General features: G+C 41.3%; 1 protein-coding gene across 1 annotated transcript; it reads right to left on the bottom strand.

Annotated features, from left to right (window-relative positions):
* Positions 1-46: 46 nt before the first annotated feature.
* Positions 47-26,247, bottom strand: LOC113422776 (dnaJ homolog subfamily C member 3-like). The gene is made up of 12 exons (XM_026683921.2): positions 26,070-26,247; positions 23,506-23,616; positions 21,900-22,024; positions 21,631-21,705; positions 20,681-20,824; positions 18,501-18,682; positions 14,351-14,470; positions 13,906-14,011; positions 8,416-8,536; positions 6,306-6,438; positions 5,083-5,231; positions 47-1,355 (listed from the first exon to the last, which is right to left on the bottom strand). The coding sequence occupies exons 1-12, from the start codon at positions 26,215-26,217 to the stop codon at positions 1,213-1,215; spliced, it is 1,557 nt and encodes a 518-aa protein (XP_026539706.1). The 5' UTR covers positions 26,218-26,247; the 3' UTR covers positions 47-1,212.
* Between the last annotated feature and the right edge of the window lie 3 nt (positions 26,248-26,250).

The raw sequence follows: 26,250 nt of genomic DNA, 5'->3' as shown, positions 1-26,250 counted from the left end.
AACCTTTACTCCAGCAAAATGCTAAAGGTTGAAAAAAAATCAATTATTTCTGCAATACAAAATGTTTAATCTTGACACTTTCTTGGTAAAGACAGGATATTAATACCTCTCCTTAATCTTTTTTCCCCCCTTGAACTCCGATGACAACAACTGAAACAGACAAAGTTTATGTAATGACTGTACTAGATAAAAATGGAAGGAGGAGGAGATTTTTTTTTAAAACTAACTGTAGAAAAAACGGTGAGTGGTAGAGCTGTCGGACTATGCCTGGAAAATATTAAACTCTGGGACAGAGGGGAGGGTATCACAAAGGGTATCAATTTTTGTTTCTGAATCCATACTGTTCTTCATGTCCTCCTCCAGTATTTGAAAGAAGAATCAGTCAATGTGCAAAACCAACATCCATCAATAACACCATCCAGAAAGGCTCAAAGCAACCAAACCAACCTTATTTTTCTTCCCCTTTTCCAGTCTAACACAGGGGTTTCCTCCTCATTTCAAGGTCGAAAAGATCTTGCCCCAAAAGTTTACATCCCCCCACAACTCCTTCCCCACCGAAAGATGGCACAAAAACACAATTCTTGGCAGGAGCCAGCTGGCCTTTTCTCCCATCGGCATCTGTTACTGAAACCACACATGGCGTGAATCAAATGTCAACATGTCCAGCCAAGCTTTTCTTTGGGAAGGTGAACTCAAAACGGCATGCTTTTCCTTTAAGAAAGAGAGAGAGAAAAAGGAGAGAGAGAAAAAACGGGGGGGGGGACACCTTGCCTTGCTGGGATTTAAAAATGAACTGTTTACATGGCAAAGGGCTGGCAGAGCTTCCCGGGTCTTGCAGGTGCAACAAAGAACTTGAAAGATGTTTAGATGGACTACAAGGATTGAGCTCAACCTAAGTTTAAAAACATCCCTAAAAAAGATGGGATGCACAGACGGGTTTAAGGCTCTGCATGCATCATAAATCCCCCTCTTCCCAATCACTGTTTCGTGGGAATCGCAGCTAGAAGCAAGAGGTCGCCATCTTCCTTGTGGTCCAGGTTACTATCTTGAGGAACAAACTTCTGTTCATCTGGAAAGGGATACTTGAATATATAAATAAGGAAACTAACCTCCCTCCCCCGGTTTCCATTTGTGTAGGAATTGTTATTGTCCTATTTGTGCCTCAACTCACTGGCCAAGGTGTTGCATTGGTCTTCGGGGGGCTCAGGCGGATTAATTGAAATGAAACTTAAAATGAAAGTTCCCAGAGCCAAAGGGGTTAAATTCGGATGCCCACTGATGCTGATGTCCTGATCCTCCTTGTTGATTTTCCGGGTCTAAAGGATCCTCGCCAGAGTCGAATTTCTGTCGCATTTCTGGAAGGTGGGGAGAGAAATAAGAGAATAACAGAATTGAAAAGGGACCTTGGAGGTCTTCTAATCCAACCCCCACTCTCTAACAGTAGACCCTATGCCATTTCAGACAAGTGGCTGTCTAATTGCTTCTTAAAAACCTCCACTGATGCAGCACCCACAACACCAACCAACTGAGACACTTCCGGTTTGTCGGCTTCAGCAGCGGCAGGGATTCGCGATCCTGCGCGATTCCTGTTGCGTTTAACTGTCTTGGTGCCTCCGATCCGGACGGGTCTGGAGGCTAAGGCTGCCCGTAGAGGCAGCCAAGATAGGAGGGATCCGGACAGGGGTTGGGGTTTTCACAGACCCTTCCCCACCCGGCTTAACCCTCTTTTCTCAAGGCGGTGGAGCGGTAAGCAATGGCTGCCACAAAGAAGCTGACAGCTGGATAAGATTGTGCTGGAGGAAGAAGGAGAAAGTTCTGAAGCGAAAGTTTTTTGGCTGAACTGGGACTATAAGATACAAGTAATATCCTGAAAATCCTGATTTTTTGAAAGATACTTTGTTTCCAGAAGAGATTTACAAGCGGCGAGTGAAAGTGCTTAAAGAGAAAGTTTACTCTCCTTCCACATGGATTTAACAAATGGATATTGAAAATCCTGCTATTTTATAGAAGGTAAAAATTTAAAGCTTTCTGTTATAAGTGGGAAGGGAGAGGACAAAAGGAAAATTTTTATTAAGATTTTGTTGGAGGAGATGCCTGGAAGATTTTGAGATTGGAAGTTAATTGCAATAAGACTTTAAAATACAGATTGGGTTTTTTTTCCCCTTTTCAATTGATATTACCCCAGGAAGAAAAAGTGTGAAGGGAAGAATTTTGTGCTCTGTTTGGACTGTTTGATGACTTTTGAACTTTGGGAATTGTTTTAAGCCTTGAATTATCTTGGTTGTTTTAAGAAGAAAAAGAATGGAAAAAAGAAGGAAAAAAAAGGTTTATAATGACTTTATCTGTTGATGAACTGAGAGAGGAATATGGCAAAATAAAGAAAGAAGGAAAAGATACTGTGAAAGAAATTTTTCGCTTTTTAGAAATGGCGCTTGCTACTTATCAGAAAACACAACAATTGAGGGAGGAAGCAGAAGAAGAAGCCATCTTTAATGAATCGACAAAGTTGATTAAGAAAGGAAGGAGAAAGAGAGGAAGGAAAAAGGACACAAGACTTAAAAAAACATCCAAGAAAGTGAAAAATAAGACGCAAAATCAATACAATGTTAAAAAGCAGAAGAAAAGAGAAATACAACAGAGAGGGGAAGTCAAGGGGGGTAAAAAGACCAGATGGGATAGGATAGGGAGGAAAAAGGGGGAGGGAAGCCATAAAGGTATGAAACAAGATGTGCAAAAGAAATTTTTTTTTAGGGATAAAGGGTAATATAACTTTGTCTTAGGATTGTGCAGGGTACATAAGATGGTGTTGTAGTATCTGTATTAAAAATAGAGAATTAGAATTTTATAAGAGTAAAGATTAAAACATTAAAGGTTTAATAATTTAATAAAATATTAAAAGGAATGTTTAAAATATTTAGTTTAAGTATAGAGTTTAATTGACTATTGTGTGGATGTTAGTATGAATATATTATTGTAGTATTTTGTTTTTGAGATAGATGATTGGAATGTTATGAGATTTAATATTTAATTATATATTTAATTACTTTGTGGATTTACTATTTACTTTCTCTAAGTAGTATGTACTAAGCAGAATCAGATAGGGAACTAGGTGTTACCTTAAATGTTAATTTAGGGGTGCGATGGAAAGGCATCATGCTTCGATTAGTGATTTCAGGAGAATTTTTTTTCTTTTTTGCTGTAGGGAATGAGATAAATAGATAATTGGAAAAGAATGGACAAAAGATACAAATATAATGATTCAAACTAAGATGTAATAAATAAAATAGAATTAAGAAGAGTGGAAAGCGGGGAGAAGTTATAATGAAGATATAGAATGGTAAACAAGATAGGTAATGGCATATAAGATGAACATGAATTTAATTGAAGTCCATACAATTGGAAAAGAATGGACAAAGGATAGAAATATAATGATTTAAATTAAGATAATAAACAAAATAGAATTAAGAAGAGTGGAAAGCGGGGAGAAGTTATAAAGAAGACACAGAATGGTAATTAAGATAGGTAATGGCATATAAGATGAATATGAATTTAATTGAAGTCCATACAAAGAGAGGTAATCCGGGGCCGAGCTACTTTTTTGAAAAAGAAGTTTTATTTTTGTGTTTTGTGTGTGTATGTTTATTTGAGATTTAATAAAACCTTGGAGGAAAGCGAGAGGAGAATAATTGCAAACAAGACAGAGGGAAATATGAATAGGATGACTAAGTGCAAAGAGAAGTAATGAGAAATTTGCTCAAAGATATTTAAGTGGAAATGGGATATATTAGAATTGTATTGTATAAAACAATGTTTTATCTGCCTTGTAAAAATTTATAATGGAAAGAGGTTTAATGATGCTTTGTTTGTCTTTAAAAATTTAATAAAATTTGTTTCAAAAAAAAAAACACAAAACACCAACCAACTGAGAAGATGTTAGGGGTGGGTGGGAAGACCAGGCTAAGATCAGGAGATGGTCTTAATTTGGTATTGTCAGCCCTCACAGGAAAACCGGACAGCAAACCTGAGCAGATGAGACAATTCTACTGTCAAATTGTAAAATATTCCTATGGCTGTTCTCGAGTTGCCATAAAGGAAGAAAGGAGGGAGATCTGAAGGAGCAGTGTGGCAGTTTAAAACCAGAACTACATTCCACCCTTATCTTACAAAGATTGTAGCTAAGCTACCGGATTTTCTGCCCACGAAAATCCTTCATTGGAGAATGTGATTGATGACACCAAGCCCATGAATGTGCTTCATTGGAAAATCTGATTTATGATACATGGGGGGGGGGGACAGGGTCACAGGTGACTGTAAATTACGCATGCCAGAGTTGGCTTCATTTAGGTTAATGCCGACATGTTGCTCCTAATAAATCTTTTGAATTCTTTTGAAGCTTGGCTCGAAGCTCATGATCTAATTAGGGCAATCCTCAGAACCCTGACATCTACTTTGTTGTAAGGTTACATCAGGGGTGTCAAACTCAAGGCCCGTGGGGTGCTTAGAACTGGCCCGTGGGGCTGTCCTGGAAATAGTGAAGGACCAGCCTGTGGGGCCTCTGCCAGTGAAAATGGAGCTTGGGATGGTTGCGTGTGTAATGTTATGTACATCCCTGGGCTACATTAATAGAATCTTGCAAGTCTGAAAATACAAATTTCCCACCATCATCTTTAACAATTAGAGAAGATCCTTTTTAAGCTTCTTTCTGTACCCATTAAGCCATCATGGGTTCTTCGTGCTTTTATCTGATCCTTCCCTAGGCAGCATCTCTTCTCCTGTCCCTCAAGGTCACTCCCACAAACTATTTCAGATATTTACCACACCTACTGATAGATATTTCCGCATCTGGTTTTTCTGCTCTTTTCCCAAAACTGTTTTTTCAAAAGGTAACTGGACTTTTTGTTTGTTTTTTTGTCAAAGATGCTTCGCTTCTCATCCAAGAAGCATCCTCAGTTCTGACTGAATGTGGGGAAATGAATGCTGCATGCTCCATCATTTGGGATAAGAAAGGATGAGAAAACTGCTTTATCTGCAAACGCCCCCTTTTAGAGAAAAAGGAGGTTATGATAAGCTCAGTCATTTTACCTGGATCTGTCAGGACCTCTTTAGCAGCTGCAATGTCGATGAATTTTTTCTCAGCTTCCTTTTTCTCATCTTCCGACTGGAAATTGTCGGGGTGCCACTGCTGAGCCAGCTTTCGGTATGCTTTGATGATCTCCTGCTTATTGGCATTCCTGGGGGGGCAGGAGAAAGAGGCCTGTTTAGGATAGGGAGATCTGAAGCATCCCTCCTTTGGGGGCCAAAAATTAGCTCCGTGTTATGAACAATACCCAGGAGAAGCTCCATTTATCATCCTCCTGCTGGTGGGAATAAGGAGGGCAGGGAGAATGGCAGATTGCAGGAGGCAAATTAAAAAGAAACAACCAAAAGTACTCCTTTTGTCTACAGTATGTCCACAATGCTATAATTATTGGAGATTCATATCCATACACAGAAGTAAAAATATTTTGAACTACACTCCTATAAATGAGTTTAGAGCCCAAGCTTTTCTTTTCTTTTCCTTCTCACCTAATATATAAAGATAATCCAAGATAGGTTTGATGAACTTTTTCTATTAGGTATAGCACCAAGTGCCATGCGATGGGGTGAGTTGCCACCTAGCAGTTCGAAAGCAGGCAAATGCAAGTAGATAAATTGATACCGCTTTGGTGAGAAGGAAACAGCATTCTATGTTCCTCGGTTATATATGCTATGCTCCTCGGGTATATTCCTGCTGCCACATGACTACAGAAGTATCTTCGGACAATGCTGGCTCCCTCAGCTAAGAAACACAGATGAGCACCCCCTAAATTCGAACATGACTGGACAGGGGAAATCTTTACCTATAGTTCATAGGTATTTGAGAAGTTATCACTCTTACGGGACTCTGCAATTCTAAGCCATAATGAGATCTGCTTCTTTGGGGCTAGGTTTGAGTCTACCAATTATGACTTGGGTGAGAACAAGCTGTTGTGGCTTAGTCAACAAGCTATGGTTTATAAAAACAGGCTTGGCTGAACGTGCTGTTCATTCAGGGAAGATGGCCTTGTTAATTCAATAGATTGTTTTTTTTTTCCTTGTAGAAAGCAGCCTTGAGGTGACAAAAGTGCAACAACTGCTCTGGCTTCCCAAAATCATTAAACCAGGACTTCAACCTTCATGGTTAGAGTACAGTACAGGTTTTAATGTTCTATTACAGGGGAATTCCTCTCAGCAGTTTTAATCCTGGATTGTGAAAGACATTGGATACCAAAGATGAACCTGCTTACCTCTGAATTCCAAGAATTTTGTAATAGTTCCTCTTCTTGGATTGTTTCAGCAGTTTCTGTGCCCTCTCGAGTCCGTCTTTTAATTCTTCATTTTCAGCATCAAATTCTTTCGCTTCTTGATAATCTTCAATGGCTGGAGATTAAAAAAAAAAGGCTAGTTTTAATCCTTTAAATGTGGAAGTTTCCTCCCCTTCCAGCTTTGACTCTTCGGTCAAAGACTTTTATAGAATTCAGTTAAATGGAAATATGCAACCTTCATCTACAAGTAGCAGATACTCTTCAGGTTATTAGTTATTCTCCAAAAATAGGCAGGGGTAGGACTCATATTTAGAGACTGTGTTAATCCCACGGCACCCATTTTAGGAACTTTAAGGAGTAAAAAGTGTCTTGCAAGGTTCACGGCACCCATCCCAAAGATGCTTCCCCCGCCCCCATGGCAACTGGACTTTCTTGTGTTTTTTTTTTTCTTCAAAAACATTTTTGAAGCTCCTTGGATGAGATGCAAAATGTTTTCAAAGGTAAAAACCAAGAAAGCCCAGTTGCCTTTTGGAGTGGGAGAGGGGGAAAGCACCTTTGAGACAACCATGGCCTGGATGACTCAGAGTCACCACTGATGTTCAAGGCACTAATTTTACCCCTTAACCTCCCAAATGTGAAAAAAAGAAAGAAAAGGCGTCTGGAGTGTACACCTATCCATCTGGTGTGTGTGTTTGTGTGGTGCTCTAGAGCAGAGGTATCAAACATGCATTGTCACATTATCACATGATATATCACATCTTTTTTCCCTTTTGCTAAAACAGGGGTGGGCATGGCCAGTGCATGACTTATCGGCCCATTGGCCGCGAGTTTGACAACCCTGCTGTAAAGGAATTGGTGGTGAGCCATATATCTCCCTTCCAGCTGCATTAAAAAAAAAAAAAATCTGCAGTAGCATTAGGTGCACAATTGTAACATGATATAACAGAAGAGATCCCATTTCAGTAATTGTTTGGTATTTGGTCCCATTTTTGTCCCTGCTGGTAACAAAGTCTTGGGTTTTTAAAAAAACACTCTCAGGTTCGAGATATGAGATGTTTGGAATCGCTTTTTGTTGCCTCTGGATGAGATTCTTAGGTGGGCTGGAAATGAACTATCGGGCTTGCTTCATGTGGCTTCTGTATTTTGCGATTAGAAAGTGGTTTGACCAGAACGATAACATTTGCCAAGAAATGTATAAGCCAGAAAACCAGTTTGAAATTGCGGTTAAGGCTTGGAACTAGGAAACTTTGAGTTCTAGTCTTGCTTTAGGCACAAAGCCAGCTGGGTGACCTAGCTAGTCATACACTCTCAGCCCTAGGAAGGAGACCGTGGCAAATCACTTTAGAAAAGCCTTGCCAAGAAAATGGCAGGGACTTGTCTAGGCCAGAGGTGTCAAACTCCGGGCCCATGGGCCAGATTCAACCTGTGGAGTGCTTAGATCTGGCCCGCAGGCTGGCCTCAAAACAGCAAAGCACCGGCCCGCAGTGCTTCTGCTAGCAAAAATGGGGCACAGGTGCCCTCATTTTTGCTGTCAGAGGGCTATCAAAACAAACTAAAAACAAAAGGAGAAATGTTTCCCCTTTTGAATTTGAGCATCCAAGAAGGGACAGGAAAGGAGAAAGAAGGAAGACAAAGAAAAAGAAGGGAAGGTGGGAAGAGAGCAAGGAAGAAAAAATAAGGAAAGAGGGGAAGGAAGAAGAAATTAGAATGAAGAGAGAAGGAAAATGAAAAGGAAGGAAGATTATATGAGGGAGGGTCTCAGGGAAGTCCTGCCTTAGCACTTGGCCGCTACAGGTGCCCCCTCCCGACACAAGTCCCATGCCATGCCCACCCACACCCCCAGCCATACCCACCATGCCATGTCCCCTGGCATGGCTCCCCCCTCCGAGGTCAAATACAAGCCTGATGTGGCCCTCAATGAAATCGAGTTTGACACCCCTGGTCTAGGCAGTTTTTGAGAATTAAACATGACTGAACAGAAGAAAAAATAAACAAGCAAGGTTGTTAAGCCTGGGATGAAAGGAGGAAGAAATGAATCAGATGAGGCTCCCCCACCCCCCCTTGGTGGCAATGAGTTGTCTCGGATGCTGACCTTTCTCAAATTCTTCATTAAGGATGAAAGCCTCTGCTCGGTCGCGCAGGATGAAAATATTTCTGGGATCAAGCTGGTGGGCTTCGCTGCAGAGATCTATAGCTTCTGCAGTCTGTTTGCTCTGGAACAGGAGGTAAAATGCTTTTTTTAATCAGGGCAACCTGGTCTACCCAAATATGGGACAGGGCATACTGCTTCCACTTTTGCCTTTCAGCCCCAATTCAGGAGCTTCGCAGGTAGTCACTTTCGCGACAAATTATTTTTTGTGTTGAATTTATATTATACCAACAAAGAAATAAAGGGAGACTAGTATACATCTATTTCAAGCTAGTATTTAGCCCAGGTATGAAGGGTATGGCTAGCTAAAGAGAGCTAAATAGCTTAAAATAGATCTATGCTAATCTCCCTTTATTTCTTTGTCAGTAGATATAAATTTAACAGGAGGTAAGAGATGCAGTGGCTCAGTGGTTAAGACACTGAGCTTGTTGATCAGAAAGGTCAGCCATTTCGGCAGTTCGAACCCTAGCACCATGTAACAGAGTGATCTCCCGTTACTTGTTCCAGCTCCTGCCAACCTAGCAGTTCAAAAGCATGTAAAATGCAAGTAGAAAAATAAGGACCACCTTTGGTGGGAGGGTAACAGTGTTCCGTGCGCCTTTGGCGTTTAGTCATGCCGGCCATATGACCATGGAGGCATCTTCGGACGGCGCTGGCTCTTTGGCTTTGTAACAGAGATGAGCACTGCCCTCTATAGCCAGAAACGACTAGCACGTATGTGCGAGGGGAATCTTTACTTTTACCTTAAAAGAGAACTGCGATGTTTGGTGCTCTTTGTTCGACTAACACATTCACAGATCCCTTCCTGGCCCTGGCCATTTGCTCCAATCTACCCCATGATCTCGCAATAGGACTCTAATAACATACCCTCAAGTTAATTTTATTTACTTGATCATTTTAAAGAAATGCATAAGGCTTCCCCAATGGAATACTGTTGATTCTGGACAGCTTACAGAAAGTCCTTTGAGTTATCACCAGAATGGAGTCTGCCCTTTAGATTGATTAACTTCTAATGGTTGGTCATGTGACTGACTTGATTTTACATTTTTGTGATGGGTCATTAAGCCAAAGGAATGGTCCTAAATGTGAACACCTGGTCGGTAAGCAAGCATGGCAGTTATAAGTACAAACCCAAAGTTTTTAAAAAAAAACAAACACAGTGGTTGTAAGTGCAAATCCATTGTGGGTGTGGTTTTGCTGGAAATAAGTGCCAGTTTTTGGCAAAACTGCCATAAAATGGGGTTGTAGGTCTGCGGGATGCCGCAAATGCCTGAAGTGTGGTTGTGTGACCTGGGCAGTGGAGGCATGACCATCAGAACTTAGATTTGGGTCGTAAGTTCTCCTTTTCAGGTAGGTCATAATGTCTAACGGTCACTAAGCAACTGGTCATAAGTCAAGAACTACCTGTACAACGAATTCCTCAATTAAGCAAAAACAACCAATTCCATCAGAATATAAACAGATACTCTCTAAATCATCAGGAACTTGCAATTGTTAGCCTCCTCAAAATGAGGACTCCCATCATCCTGTCCCAGGAGCCCAAGAAAAAAGAAATAGGTTTTTAATGCCTTTTGAATGGGCCAGGAGGATTTGACAACTAAACCCGCCCTGTGCCATTTCTTCCAGCAAGTAGAAGAAAGGTCAGGAGAATTCTGGGGCAAAATATCTGAAAAAACCTTTTTAGTGCATCTTTTTACAATTTCAGAATCCTGCAGATGCCTTGGGTTATGATTTCTATTGTACTGGCTAGCGTGGTCCTCCAAAACATCTGGAGATCTGCTTGGCCAAGGCTGCAGATCAAGGACCACATCTCCACTGAGCTGTGGTGGTTAGAATGCAGTTTTGCAGGCTGATTCTGCCCACTGCCAAGAGTTCGATCCTGACCGGTTCAAGGTTGATTCAGCCTTTCATCCTTCCAAGGTTGGTAAAATGAGGACTCAGGTTGTTGGGGGCAATATGCTAACTCTGTAAACTGCTTAGAGAGGGCTGTAAAGCACTGTGAAGTGGTATATAAGCTCTATTGTTATACAGGAAGGAAGGAAAATCTCAGATAGGTGGAGCAATAGAACCAGACAGGTAGACAGAGGCCTGATAGTAGATCCAGGAAGCAAGCACAGATCCCCATTTCAAATTTATGACATTAAGCATTTGCACTTTCTCTGGCCTCTGGCCATGTTCTATCAACACAGGCAGCTTCCCAAAGAGGATGGTTAATTACCAGGGACCCAAACTACCGGAACAATCTGGAACTGAACACACTCGAAACCGTAGAAATGGTGGTAGATTTTAGGAGAAACCTTCCCATGCTACCACCTATTACAATACTAGACAATACAGTATCAACAGTAGAGACCTTGGACTTCCGGTTTGTCGGCTTCATGAGCGGCAGGGATTTGCGAAGCTGCGCGATCCCTGCCGCGCTAGCCGCTTTTGGGGCTCCGACCCAGACGGGTACGGGAGCTAGGCTGCCCTGCAGGGGCAGCTGAAGGTAGGGGGGATCCGGAGAAGGGTTTGGGGGTGTTGCAGACTCCCTCCCTGGCCGGCAGAACTCCCTTTTCCCAGGACGGTGCAGCGGCGGTCTGTAATGGCCGCCACAAAGAAGCTGGCAGCCGGGTAAGAATGCGCAGGAGGAAGTGGAGAAAGTGATTGAGAGGAGAAAGTTTTTCTTGGCTCCTAGGACTCTAAGACATATTTAATAAAATTCCTGAAAAGTATGACTTTCTGAATAATACCTGCCAGAAGAGGAAAAAAGCAGCTGTTTGAAGGTGCTGAAAGGATAGCTTTCCCTCTTTTCCTACGGAATAAATAACTGGATATTAAGAAACCTATTTCTTTTAGGTGAAAATTGGTTTTAAGCGATGAGTGGGAAGAGAGAGGATTAAAAAGAAAACATTTGTATGCTAAGACTTTGTTGGAGCAGATGCCTTAAGGATTTGAAGACTAGAATATATTGCAATAAGATTTTAAACAGATTTGGACTTTCTTTCTCTTGGATTGATATTACCCCAGAAGGAGAAAGTGAGAACTCTGCCTTGGTTTGGACTGACTGATAACTTTGGGACTGTTTTATTTTTTTTATTTACTTTTGAATATTCTGGTTGTTGTAAGAAGAAAGAAGGGGAAAAGAAAAGAAAAGATTTATAATGGCTCTTTCTGTTGAGGAACTAAGAAAAGAATATGAACAAGCAAAAAAAATTGGTAAAGATGGTGTGGAAGAAGCTTTCCTTTTCTTAGAAATGGCGCTTATTAATTATCAACAAACATTACAACAGATGAAGACAGCAGAGGAACAAGAAAGAAAGGAAGGAGCCATTTTTAATGAATCTCAGAATTTGATCCAGAAAGAAGGAAGAGAGAAAGAAAAGAAAAGAAGAGAAAAGAAGAAAACTAAAGGACTTAAGGACTTAAGATCTAAAAAAACATTTAAGAAAGGGAAAAATAAGGTGCAAAACCAATATGATGATAGTAAACAAAAGGGAAAAGGAATACGACAGAGAAGGGAAGCTGGTAAGGCAGAGGCTAGAAGAAGGGGGGGTAGAAAGGTTTGTTGGGAGAAGAAAGAAAGGGAAAAGGTGGAGAAAAGCTACAATGTTTTGAAATTAAATGAAAAAAAGAAATTTTTTATGGATAATGGATAAAGTATAATTTTTTTTTAAAAAAAAAGATTTTGCAAGGTACATAAGATGAGATGGTAGTATTGTAATGATTTAAGAGTTGATAAGAGATTAAAATGTTAAAATGTTTAAAAATGATTGGCTTTAAAACTTAATAATAGGGGAGGTTTAGAATATTGTTTTAATTAAAGAGTTTAATAAGACTATGGTATTGATGTTATTATAAAATTTTTATTATAGTATCTTTTTTTAATATTTGGATTTATTGTCTAATTATGTACTTAATTATGTTGGATGTATTAGTTAGATAGAATGTACCAAGCAAAATCGGATTGGGTATTAGATATTATTTTAAAGATTAATTTGATTAACTTAGGGGGGGGAGATAGAAAGGCATCATACTCTGATTAATGATTTCAGGAGAAACTTATTTTTTTTTTTTTTATAAGGAATGAGACAAAGGGATGATAAAAATGGACAAAAGATATAAATATAATGATTCAAACTAAGATGATTAATTAAGATAGAAGTAAGAAGTGTGAAATATGTGGGGAAGTTAATATAGAAGGCTTAGAATGGTAAATAAAATAAGTAATGATATGTAAGATGAGCATGAATATAATTGAAGTCCATGAAGAGAGAGACACCTGGGTCCAAGTTACTTTCCAAAAAGATTTTTTTTATGTTTTGTGTGTTGTGTGTATATGTCTTTTTTGGGGGGAGAATTAGTTAAAACTTGTAGAAATATAGAATGAGAATAATGGTAACTAAGTCAGAAAGAAACAGATGAAATAATAATAATGATATTGAATAAGAGTAAAGAGAAGTAAAGAGAAATTGAATAAGAGGTTTTGGTATGTTGTATGGAAATGGTTTAAAACAGAATTATAATTTATCTGACTTGTTAAATTGACAATGAAAAAAGGTTTAAACATGTAATGAATAATGATAATTTGTGTGTTTTAAAAATTAATAAAACTTGTTTTAAAAAAAAAACAAACAGTAGAGACCTTCACATTTCTAGGTTCTATCATATCTCAAAACCTAAAATGGATGCCTAGTATAAAAAACGTCATCAAAAAAGCACAACAAAGAATGTTCTTTCTGCGCCAATTCAGAAAGCTCAAATTGTCCAAGGAGCTGCTGATCCAGTTCTACAGAGGAATTATTGAGTCTGTCATCTGCACCTCTATAACTTTCTGGTTTGGTTCTGCAACCCAACAAGACAGACAGACTTTGGAGAGTAGTTAGGACTTCAGAAAAAACAATTACTACCATCTGTCTTCCATTGAGGACCTGTATACTGCACGAGTCAAAAAGAGGGCTGTGAAAATATTTACAGACCCCCCCTCACATCCTGGACATAAATTGTTTCAACTCCTACCCTCAAAACAACGCTATAGAGCACTGCACAGCAGAACAATTAGACACAAGAACAGTTATCACTTTACTAAATAAATAATTTCCTCAACACTGTCCAACTATTTACTAAGTCTGCATGATTATTACTATTAATCTTCTCATCATTCTTATCACCCATCTCCTCCCACTTGTGACTGTATCACTGTAACCATGTTGCTTGTATCCCTACGATTTATATTGACTGTTTCCAAGTATGATTTGATTGCTTATTTGTACCCTATGACTATCATTAAGTGTTGTACCTTATGATTCTTAATGAATGTATCTTTTCTTTTTATGTACACCGAGAGCACATGTACCAAGACAAATTCCTTGTGTGTCTAATCACTTAGCCAATAAATAATTCATTTGTTCATTCAAACCCATTTCGGAGGAGTTCCCCAGGTTCAGCCTCTACCTTGGATAAACAGTGGCAGATCCGTTCTTTCGCTTTTATGGTGTAGATCTCTATGTTGGGTTCTGTTTTCATGGTGGCTTTGTACTTCTCGATCGCATCTGCATATCTGTTATTAGAGAACAGCCAAGTTAAAAAATCAAGATTGGACAAGGAGCACAGCTAGTGAACGTGGATTTAGCATTTAGCATAATAATAATAGCATTTAGACTTATATACCGCTCTATAGCACTTTAGAGCAGGGGTGTCAAACTCAAGGCCCGAAGTGTTTAGATCTGGCATGCGGGGTTGCCTTGGAAACAAAGGACTGGCCCACAGTGCCTCTGCCAGCAAAATGGACCTCCGTTTTTGGCTGTGCCGGCCTCCTGCAGCCCTCTGCCAGAGAAAATGGAGCTTGGAGGGGGCTGCTCAGCTTAGATATTGGTACCCATGCAAACAGAAAACCCACCTCTGAGCTTTGATGTGCTCCTCAGCGGATTCCAGCTGCTTGGTGAGCTTCTTCACTTGCTTGTAGTGGGAAAAACAGTCCTTGTCATCTTGATCAAGCTTCAAGCACTCCCGTACTTGGCTGTGTGTGGAAAAAGGTTGAGAGCGAGAACTGAAAGAGGGAGATGTTTAAAGCCTTCCAGGCAGGGAAACTGAGGCAGAGAGTGGTCCTCTGCTAAGGGATCTCTTCGCTGAAGAATGTCCCCCAGAAGTGATAAGTGGTATTTGAGGGTCTGCCACAAAGAAGAGGGGATCGAATTGTTTTCCAAAGCATCACAAGGCAGGACAAGAAACAATACACGGAAAGAAATCAAGGAGAAAACAACCCGGAATTAAGGAGAAACTTCCTAACAGTGAGGACAATTCACCAGTGGAACAGCTTGCCTTCAGAAGTTCTGGGTGCTTCATCACTGGAGGTTTTTAAGAAGAGGCTGGGAAGCTACTCCAAATTCTATTCTGAATTAAAGTTCCAGAAGAAGGAAGATAAGCAGACAATTCAAAGAAATTGAAGCCATAACAGAATAATGGAGTTGGAAGGGACCTTGGAGGTCTTCTAGTCCAACCCTCTGGTTTAGGCAGGAAACCCTATAGTACCATTTCAGACACTTGGGTGTCCAATTTCTTCTTAAAAAACTTCCAGTGTTGTAGCCCCAGAACTTCTGAAGGCAAATCGTTCCATTGATTAATTGTTCTCACTGTGAGGTAATTTCTTCTCAGTTCTAGGTTGCTTCTCTCCTTGATTAGTTATAAGCTTCTCTTTTCCATGCATTTTTTAAAAAATAAAACTGCTTTGGCATCTGAGTTTACTCCATTGGGAAGCTTTGATGTAGCCATTTATTTATTTATTTTCCCATACAGCTCAGTGTTAACGCCCAAACCCACATACCCTAAATAACCAAAATTGCACAATTATTATTTGGTGTATGATGAGAATGTGTCAAATAGAACAAAATAAGACCCATTTAAACACATTAATAACAATAAAAATGTTATTAAAATCATAGAAAAAAACGTAATGTGAGGAAGCACAATCCAATTTATTAACACTACAGCCATTTTGCAGGCTCCATGCTATCAGGTTCCCAAGCAAGATGGCAAAGGAAGCATTCAGACGCTTCCTAAAGACCAAAAGAGCAGAAGCCAATATGAGTCCTGGGATAATGATGCTCCAAAGATGATATACAGGTAGTCCTCGTTTTACAATCACTTGTTTAGTGACTGTCTGAAGTGACGAAGTCACTAAGAAAAAGTGACTTATAACCACCGCAGCATTCCCAGGGTCACGTGATCAAATTTCTGGCGCTTGGCAATTGGCATGCATTTATGACTGTTGTGTATTGTGATCACCATTTGTAACCTTCCCAGTTGGGTTTCCAACAAGCAAGTCAATGGGGAAGCCTCATTCCCTTAATGACCGCACAATTCACTCAACAACAGCAGTGATTCGCTTAACAATTGTGGCAAATAAGGGCGTAAAAATGGGGCACAACTCACTTCTTGCCTAGGAAAGGAAATTTTGAGCTCAAATGTGGTCCTTAAGTCAAGGATTACCTGTATATATTTCAAAGTTGGGGAAAGAAGCTCCATCAAATCTGTTGATTTGCCAAGTTTCTACATAGTCAATCCTTGACTTACGACCACAATTGAGCCCAAAATTTCTATTGTTAAGGAAGACATTTGTTAAGTGAGTTTTGCACCATTCTATGACCTTTTTTGCTTCAGTTGTTAGGTAAGTAACCCGGTTGTTAGGTGAACCTGGCTTCCCTCTTTGACTTTGCTTGTCAGAAGTTCACAAAAAAGGATAACGTGACCTAGGGACACAGCAACAGTCATAAATATGAACTGGTTGCCCATCGTCTGAATTTTAATCACATGAGAAATGGTCATAAGTTACTTATTCAGTGCTGTTGTAACTTTGAATGGTCACTTAAGGAATTGCTCTAAGTTGAGGACTACCTGTAGTGCGAGATGTCAGATCATAAGCATTACTCCACCTATCCTTACCCCAGGGATGGTATATAAACAACAAGAGAATGAGTATGATAGACTAGACTAGAATAACATAACAGAAGGGACCTTGGAGGTCTTCTAGTCCAACTCCCTGCTTAGGCAGAAAACCCCATACCATTTCAGACAAATGGTTATTCAATCTCGTCTTAAAAACCTCCAGTGTTGGAGCATTTACAACTTCTTGTTGGTATATCTGGGAAGGAAAGCCAGCTCGTTCATGGTACACTGACTCGGGCTCCCAAATTCTGCGAAGCCACCATGTGACTTCCCTAATTTGGGTTTGGCGTGTGTGAAGGAATGCAGACTTGGCCTTGAGACCAGGGAATAACCCCGCCATCAAAGGGGAAGTTTCAGAAGGGATGAGTCAGTCTGTGTGTGAGGAGAAGAAGAAACTCAAGATGACCCCACCTTGAGTTTATTTGGCATACAAGCGGAGCAATGGAAAAAAACCCCAACAAACTCTTGATAGATTTTGTTTTTCTACCCTACATCAACAAAAGGCATTCTGGGAATTTCAGCTTCATACCTGTTTTTTTGACCTGGCCTTCCTTAAAAAGCTAATAGGATGCCATTGTGGCTTGCAAACCACATTTTACAGCATTGTATCCTGAGCAAACTCAATCAACTTTTTCTTGCTATGTACATTTATATATCCTAACTAGACTGTGTTGTTTCTGTGTCATATAACATATGTGGGTATATTATTTCTTTTTTTCTTTTTCTTTTTTTCTTCCTTATTTATACATATACACTTTTGTCATCTTTATGCAGTGCATATTGGAGGTGGTGACCCCTTTAAGAGCTGTATTGCAATGAAATTTCCTTTTAACGTATGCCGGTTACTGTACATTTAAAATGACGACAAAATTATTCCAAGACTAAGTCTAACTGTGATTTATGGTATATATTTTTTGCTTAAATTATTAAAGACTTAAAGCAGTGGTTTCTCCAGGGTGGCAGTAGTTTCAGGGGGTCCGTGGAAGTCTTATGAATAAATATTTTACATTTTCTCAATTTTATTTCCAATGCAGTAAATGTCAACGAATCTAAACCACATAAAAGCAAACTCTTTTGAGGTCCTCTTATCATTTTTGACAAGGGTCCTAACATTAAAAGGTTTGAGAAGGGCTGGCTTCAAGCAATGGGAAAGATTGGGCACAATTTTTCCTCTTGGTCTTCTGGCTGGCCATGGAGCAATGTCCGTGCTTCATTTACAGATGGTCTTCATTTAACAACTGCCATTGGGACCAGCAACTTGGTTAAGCAAAGCAATCACTGTAACCACACATGTGCTTGTGATTTTACCTCAGCTTCTCTCTCTTTTCTTAATGGACCTTACAGGTTGTTAAATGTGAGGATTAGTTGTAAAGGTTTTTTCTTCTTCCCCTCACCACTGTAAATGTGAATGGTCGCTAAATGAGACACTGGCTAAACAAGGACTACCTCTACTAGCTTCAGATGACTAAATTCACCCTCCTTCTGCCAGATCTGTGTTTCTCTTCTCATTCACATCCTATTGGACATCATTGTGGCCAATTTCATACAGATAGCTCTTGACTTTCATTCATTTAGTGGCCGTTGGAAGTTGCAATGGTGCTGAAAAATTGACTTATGACTGGTTTTCATACTTATGACCACTGCAGCACCTCCAGGGATCACCTGATCCAAATTCGGGCCTTTGGCAACTGGCATGTACTTAGGATGGGTTGCATTATCCTGGGATCATGTGATCACCATTTCCTTCCAACAAGCAAATGGGAGAAGCCAGATTCACTTAATAACCACATGATTTGCTTAACGACTCTGGCAAAACAAGTTGTAAAATGGGGGCAAAACTCACTTAACAACTGCCTTGCTTAGCAACATAATTTTTTTAGTGGCAAGTTGAGGACTACCTTGTAACTCATTTGAAAAATGGAAATTGAGGGTGCAACTTTTTTCCTGAAACCCAGCATTCAGACCTTGAGATGCTGGGGGACTCCAGAAGAGAGTTCTTGGGGTTGACGGTGGTCTGTGTGTTGCTCATCTGCTAAGTATGTATGCCAGAAGCACGCGCACAAACACACACACACAGAGCATTGGATTTAATATTGCTCACTCACGTTAAGGACTCCTCGTGCTCTCCCAAGTTGTAATAGAGCTTGCTAAGCTTAAGGAAGGCGGCCCTGTTGTCATTCCGCAGCTTAGTGGTGGGCTTCAAATCCATGATGGCCTTGTTGTAGTCCCCAAGATGGAGGTAACACTCGGAGCGCAGCTCTTTGGGTTCTGGAACCCAAGGAGAGATCTGAAAGAAAGCCGGGGGAGAATGGGGATGCAATGGTTTTGCTCAGCCTAATTGTGGCAACATCAACATCATCACAGGAAGGGACCTTGAAGATCTTCTAGTCCAGGGGTGTCAAACTTGATTTCATTGAGGGCTGTATCAGGGTTGTGTTTGGCCTCAGAGTGCTGGTAAGGGGGGCGGGGCGTGGTCATGGTAGGCATGACACAGGACTTGTGTTCGGGAAGGGCACAGTGGCCAAGTGGTAAGACAAGACTTACCTGAGACCCTCCCTCAGTCTTTATAATCTCCTTCCTTCCTTCCTTCCTTCCTTCCTTCCCTCCCTCCTTCCCTCCCTCCCTCCCTTCCCTCTTCATTCTAATTTATTCTTCCTTCCCCTCTTTATTTTTTCTTCCTTGCTCTCTTCCCATCTTTTCTTCTTTTTCTTTCCTCTTTATCTTCTTTCCTGTCCCTTGCATGCTCAAATGCAAAAGGGGAAACATTTCTCCTTTTGTTTTGTTTTTAATTTGCTTGATAGTCCTCTGCCAGCCAAAATGGGGTGTGGCGGGGTGGACAGATGTGTGCCCCTCCCACCCTGTTTTGGCTAGCAGAGGCACCGCGGGCTGGTCCTTTGCTATTTCCAGGCCAGTCCCATCGGCCAGATTTAAGCACCCCTTCAGTTTGACACCCCTCTTCTAGTCCAATCCCCTGCTCAAGCTAGACACCCTGTACCATTCCAGACAAATGGCTGCCCAGTCTCTTCTTAAAAACCTCCAGTGATGGAGAACCCACAACTTCTGGAGGGAAATCGTTCCACTGATTGTTTTCACAGTTAGGAAATTTCTCCTTATTTTTCTCCTTAGTTTCCATCCATTGCTTCTTGTTCTGCCTTCAGTGATTTGGAAAATAAGTGGACCCCCTCTTCTTTGCGGCAGCCCCTCAAATATTGGAAGACTGCTATCACATCACCTCTAAGTCCTTCTTTTCTCTAGAATAGACTTTATGCAGTCTTCCTAACCAAATACGTTCTCCAGGTGTGCTGCAACAGAGCCTCAATGCCACCAGCCTACAACCATCCAATCAATCTGAATTTGAGTGGCTGGACAAAGCCACTGGAGAATCCACCACTTGAAAAACATTAGCCATTTTGAAAAAAACAAAAAAGTGTTAAATATTGTCTGCAGGGGCTTGCGTTCATTGTTCTGCACCTCTGTTCTACTGAATATATCAGAATAAAAGTGCATCAAAAGAAGTAAATTCTGCTTAATAGCAATATAGCACTTAGACTTATACAACACTTCATAATACTTTATAGCCCTCTCTAAGAGTCAGCATATTACCTCCAATAATCTAGGTCCTTGCTTTACGAACCTCAGAAGGATGGAAGGCTGAATCAACCTTGAGCCAGTCAGGATCGAACTCTTGACAGTGGGCAGAAACAGCCTGCAAAACTGCATTCTAACCACTGTGCCACCATGGCTCTAACACCTTTCTAAAGGATTTCTTCACAGGGATGCTATATATACTGCCCATTGCTGCTTTAAAAGGGCTGTGTTCAGACTTCAAGGCATCTAAATACCATAGACATGGTTTGGATCTAGTTGGCCTCAGACCAATCTGCATACTGATCCTAGAAGTTTTGGATTCTAATCAGTGGTGGATTCTACCAGTTTCCCTACCAGTTCGGTGATGGTGCACTTCATGCGCATGCAGCTTTCTAAACACCAGCTGAGGCTCTGCCACGCCAATCAGCTGAGAGAATAAAGAACAGAAAAGTGCAGGGGCAAGCGGGACTGCTGATCCTGTGCTTTTCTCTTCTTTATCCTCTCAACTGATCGTCAGAGCTTTTTTTTACTACCAGTTCGGCCAACCAGTAGCATTTCACCACTGATTCTAATGCCAGTAAAACATGAGAGACCATTTTAGGACAGGAGAGAGACCCAGTCAATTTCTTTAAAATTCCAGTGCTAGTGCAAGACTGCTAGACAACGTTACCATAGAGAAGATAAGTTAAGAAAGTACCTCAATTACTCGATCCAGAAAACTGACTGCTCCCAGATAGTTTTTTTTCTGAAAGGCAGTCTGAGCTTCTTGCATGGAAAATTCCTGCTCAGTGACTCTGGAGAGTTGGTTCTGGGCTTCTGCATCATCCGGATTGCTCTTGAGCTGGGGAAAGTGTTTTTTTTTAAAAAAGTTATGTATACATACTACATATAAAAGGATGCACACTGTTTGCATTCCTTTGTGGAGTATATTAAAGAAAAATGCTCAGTTCAAACAGATCTGGATAGCAGTTTGTTTATTTAGCAGTGTTTCTATTCCACCCCTCTCCAGAGACTCTGAGTATCCAGAGAATAATCAAATAGAAACTCATAAAATAGCAATAATAATCATGGCACGAGGATGGGATCAAAGAAGAAATGTCTGAAATGCTTAGGGTAGAAAAACAATCACCACTCCAGCTCTCAATCTGCATTTTTTTCCATTAAAAAGCAGGGCTCTCTTGCTAGAGGAAAACACTGGAGTTTGGGCACCACAGATTTCAGGGTGCTGAATATCCCACAGGAACAAAAATATTTAAAAGTCCTGCTTCTAGGGCACCCTGCCCAGTTCCCACTGCGGGAGATGTCAAGAGGAGAATGACAAGGCATCACTGCATGATGCATCAGATGGGATGGGTAGATTCCAACCCAAGATCCATTTGTGGCTGGAGAAGCATTCAGATTATCTAGTAGCCCGATAATCTTGGCCACCCCTTTCCCTTTTCAAAAAGGTATTTTCTGTAACACCCTGGTTTTAATTCAAAAACCCAGGCTGTCAGCTCACTAACGGAATTTGTTGCTACTAAGGAATGTTGTTTCTGATGCACAAATCAAAAGAATGACACCTGGATATCTTTAAACTCTACCTAGCCAGGGAGGGAATATGAGCATAATTCCTAAAAAGTTTCTTGAAACAGGTATTTTCCTTACCACAGCTTCAAAGTCTTGTTTTGCTTCCTGGGTGTACCCTTGTTTCAGAAGGATATTGCCTCGCTGAAGCCGGGCCTGTGGAAATGGAGAAGATCAGATCCTTCAGAGCCAACGAACTTCCCCAAATTAGAACACGGCCCATTGTTTGTTTTTTTAAAGACCAGGTCAGCACCTTGGGACCAGAATAATCCCATTTTTCCTTAAGAATCCCTCTCTGCTTAATGTCAGCTAGGACAGGAGGACAGAAGGTGAAAGTAAAAAGAACTTACCGCAAGGAAGTCTGGCTTGAGCTCAATAGCTTTGGAGAGATCTGGCAATGCTGATTTAAACTTGCCCATAGCCAGGTAAATGGTGGCCCGTTTGTAATAGGTAAGGTAATTTTTCGGATCAATTTCTGACAGGAAGAAAAGAAATCAGCCACAGTGTCAGTATCAGCTTGCTTGTGACTTCGTTACCATGACACTCTGCCATGGACTCTGGGGATGGTGGATGGGAGGGGGAAAGTGAAAGTAACTGCTTCATGTCCAGAAGATACTGCTTCAAGGCCACCCAGCTGGCAGACGAAGGTAGTGGCATACCAACCTAAGCTTGAAGTGACCATTCTGAAAACATCTTGCTTGAACCTGATTGGTCATGGGGTGGGTGTGGGTGTCAGCGGTGGGAGGCAGTCAAGGTAGGAAAAAGTTGAACTTAGGAATTTTGGTGTGCAATACTCAGTTCTGGCTGTGCACTGGACTAATGCAAGGAACTAATAAAACTATACCTTTCTCAATAAATGGAGCCAAATATCATTTCTGCTTAGAATATTGTCAGTCACTGAGCAGGAAGGCAGAGTAACAGGTAACCTTGCTAGCATTCTAAACTAGCCAACTTGCAGCTCTGCCTCCATTTGTGATGCACAACACCAGAAAAGCAGCATGGAAACAAAGAATGTGGTCCCTCACTGGGTGCTCCTGCCTGAGTATGCAAAATCCTTCCCAGAGTCGTTTTGCAAAAGATCCAATGCAGAAATGGCTACATCTTCCTGCAGCAGCTGCCAGCAGTGGGTCAGAGCATCCTGGAGCTGTCATTATATTGCTATTCTCTACTGCACTATTATGAAGATTAAAAATGGGTGGTAGGGGAGGAAATTGCGCCCTGTGATAAAGGGAGGCCAGGCTAAACATCTCAATAAAAATATTGAGAGCAGCTTCTGAAGGAAAGGAGTCCTGCTACTTATCTAATAAATAGTTCATCAAGTTTGCTAAAAGAAGAAAATATCTGAATTTGAAGAAAGCATTATGCGAGGGGTTATTTTTTGCAAGAGACATGGCCCATTCATAGCAGGCACATCTTAAAAATGGCATTTTTCCCTTGTGGAAAACCCGATTGTGTTTCATATTAGAAGATTTTAAAAATGCTTGAAGTTAAAATAATATTTTTGAAATAAACTGATCCAGGTCCTGGCAGCAGGGCCATTATTTTTAGCTTCTTACTTTTATCTATTAAGCCTATAAAACACACTAGTCCTATAATGTAGCACAGGGGTCCCCAAATTTGTCAACTTTAAGACTTGTGGACTTCAGAATTCTGGGAGTTGAAGTCCACAAGACTTAAAGTTGTCAAGTTTGGAGACCTCTGATGTAGCAGATCTGCCTGTTTAGTAGTTATTAATAGTTAATAGTCATTTTTTTGCTGAAGAACAAGATAGACTTGTTCCAGTCCGGTTCATCTAATTCTCCTTTAAACTGCCTGGGCTGATTTCTATAGCTTTAAATTACTCCTACTAGAGAAATTGGACAGTGCCACAATGTTAATGTAACTCTATCAGCCAATGTAGCTTTTTTTCAATAGGCAGTTGGCATCTTGAATTGGCATTCCAAGGCTGGTACTTACCCACTGCTGAATGGTAGTGTGAGAGAGCTTCAGCCAGCTGCCCAGCAGCCAGTAGCTTTCGACCCATTTCTAGATGGTTGTCAATCTCAGCTTGCCCGGCAGCCAACAAACCTGGAAAAGAATGAAGTGATTCAGGAGACAAAGAGCTAGGACAGTGCTTCTCAATGATGGCAATTTTAAGATGACCGGACTTCAACATCTTTGCCAACAGCATGCTAGTATAAAATTCTGACAGCTGAAGTCCTCACATGCTGGCTGGGGATTTCTGGAAACTGAAGTCTTCACATGCTGGCTGGGGATTTCTGGAAACTGAAGTCCTCACATGCTGGCTGGGGATTTCTGGAAACTGAAGTCCTCACATGCTGGCTGGGGATTTCTGGAAACTGAAGTCCTCACATGCTGGCTGGGGATTTCTGGAAACTGAAGTCCTCACATGCTGGCTGGGGATTTCTGGAAACTGAAGTCCTCACATGCTGGCTGGGGATTTCTGGAAACTGAAGGCCTCACATGCTGGCTGGGGATTTCTGGAAACTGAAGGCCTCACATGCTGGCTGGGGATTTCTGGAAACTGAAGGCCTCACATGCTGGCTGGGGATTTCTGGAAACTGAAGGCCTCACATGCTGGCTGGGGATTTCTGGAAACTGAAGGCCTCACATGCTGGCTGGGGATTTCTGGAAACTGAAGTCCTCACATGCTGGCTGGGGATTTCTGGAAACTGAAGTCCTCACATGCTGGCTGGGGATTTCTGGAAACTGAAGGCCTCACATGCTGGCTGGGGATTTCTGGAAACTGAAGGCCTCACATGCTGGCTGGGGGATTTGGGGAGTTGAGGCCCTCAAATGCTGGCTGGGGATTTCTGGGAGCTGAAGGCCTCACATGCTGGCTGGGGGATTTGGGGAGTTGAGGCCCTCAAATGCTGGCTGGGGAATTCTGGGAACTGAAGGCCTCGCTTGCTGGCTGGGGAATTCTGGGAGCTGAAGTCTTCATATGCTGGCTGGGGAATTCTGGGAGTTGAAGTCCACACAACTTTAAAAAATGGCTAAGAAACTCTGACCTAGATCCTTGGTGCATTCTTAACTAGCTGGTGATGCAACTAGCTGGTGATACAACATCTTTTGCAAACACCAAAGATAGCACCTCAATAATTTTCTCCCTTTCATTCCCCTCTCCCTCTCTCCCTCTCTGAGGAATCCCTTTCCCTTGAAAGTGACTCTGGGTGGCTCAACCCTAGTAGAAGTCAATTATTAAAATACGAGAATAAAAGCAGCCACATTAGGGACAAAAACTGGCTTAATATACATAGCATTACTGTATTGGGTTTGTACATTGTCCTGCCCTATGGAAAGAGACTGGCTTAATGAACCTTAGTGAGATCAGGGCCGTATGAGTTTTGGAGGGATGCTAGTGAAAGGGTGAAAAAAATACTTGCTTTGAGTTTGCAGATTGCTGCTCTTTCATGAGAACCATGGAGCTCCTGTCCTTCTTTCACCAGTCAATGCTGAGTAAGATTTGAAAGGCCTCAGCTAGAAAATAATACTGAAATGTGCTGAAATCCTGAAAACCATAGATTGGAATGTGAACACTTTTCATGCTATTTGTTCTTTAAATGTTCTTCTGCATTTGCTTCAGACCCTTCAGCCTTTCTGTTTAGAAGTCCACTGAAACTTTACACCAGGTTTTGAATTATAACTCTATTTAACGATGCCATACTAAATTAGCCATTTATAGTTATAACATCTTTGCTGTTTTTAAATGTAAAATGGTTACCTGCTTGGTATCCCCCTACCAAGGATATTCTCTCCTTATAGCCTAGGTTTTGAGGGGTCTAAATTATGACTAAATTATGAAATAAACCAGCTCAGTTTAGTGAACATTTATTTTTCTCCTGTCCTGGATTTTTAAAATAATGACAGATAATTGTCAACTTATGACCATATTTCTTTTGCTAAGTGAAACATTTCCTAAGTGAGTTTTTTGCCCCATTTTATGACCTTTCTTTCTTGCCAGTTTTTAAGTGAATCGCTGCAGTTAGTAAAACAGTTGTTAAGTGAATCTGGCTTCCCCAGGTTACAACATGACCCTGGGTCATAAATATGAGTCAGTTGCCAATTCTTCTGAATTTTGACCATGGAAAAGCTGCAATGGTCACAAGGGTGAAAAATGGTCATAAAATCTCTCTTTTTAATGCCATTGTAACTTTGAATGGTCACTAAATGAACTGTGCAAGTCGAGGACTACTTGTATAAGGCTATACAGAACGAATGGGTTAACAGGTCAGTCCCATCAGACAGAGAGATCACTGAGGACTAGGAACATGCTAAGGTTTAATGGATGACACCAGGAAAAATGGGTTGGTGGAAGCACAGGCAAATCCAGCCAATCACATTGCCAGAAGGGAAGGTCTCCCGAGGAATAACAGGGCGGAGCTTGCCAAGGTAAAAGGCTATTGGGAGCAAAAAAAGACTGACAGGAAACGACTGTGGCAACAAGGGGCGGGACCACTGGAAGCTCGGTTGCTAAGGTCAAAAAGGAAACGGAGGTGGGCTTCGGTTACTATGGTTACCTGGCAACTGTAGATCCAGCAAGACGCAAAGCAACGAAGCGGCCCACAGCAACCTCTTCTCACAGTTGCCCGGACCAAGCACGGGACCGTCCGCGCTTCGCCCAAGCAGCCCCACGCTGCGCCACACCGGCTGCTGTCCGTACTCCATGTCCCAGCTCCAGAATCCGCTCACTTCCGTATC

The sequence above is a fragment of the Notechis scutatus genome, chromosome Z (assembly GCF_049901735.1).
Source record: "Notechis scutatus isolate UNSWTSFEM ecotype Mainland chromosome Z, rNotScu1.2, whole genome shotgun sequence".
NCBI classification, from domain to species: Eukaryota; Metazoa; Chordata; class Lepidosauria; order Squamata; family Elapidae; genus Notechis; species Notechis scutatus.
Note: the sequence above shows the minus strand (reverse complement) of the source record. Positions and strands in the feature narration are given on the sequence as shown.

Excerpts from the sequence above, each read along its gene's own strand:
- LOC113422776 (XM_026683921.2), bottom strand. The coding sequence starts at position 26,217 with ATGGAGTACGGACAGCAGCCGGTGTGGCGCAGCGTGGGGCTGCTTGGG. Across the intron at positions 21,706-21,899 it reads TCAAGCCAGACTTCCTTGCG|GCCCGGCTTCAGCGAGGCAA; the intron begins GTAAGTTCTTTT and ends CCATTTCCACAG. Across the intron at positions 14,012-14,350 it reads GAGCACATCAAAGCTCAGAG|ATATGCAGATGCGATCGAGA; the intron begins GTGGGTTTTCTG and ends CTCTAATAACAG.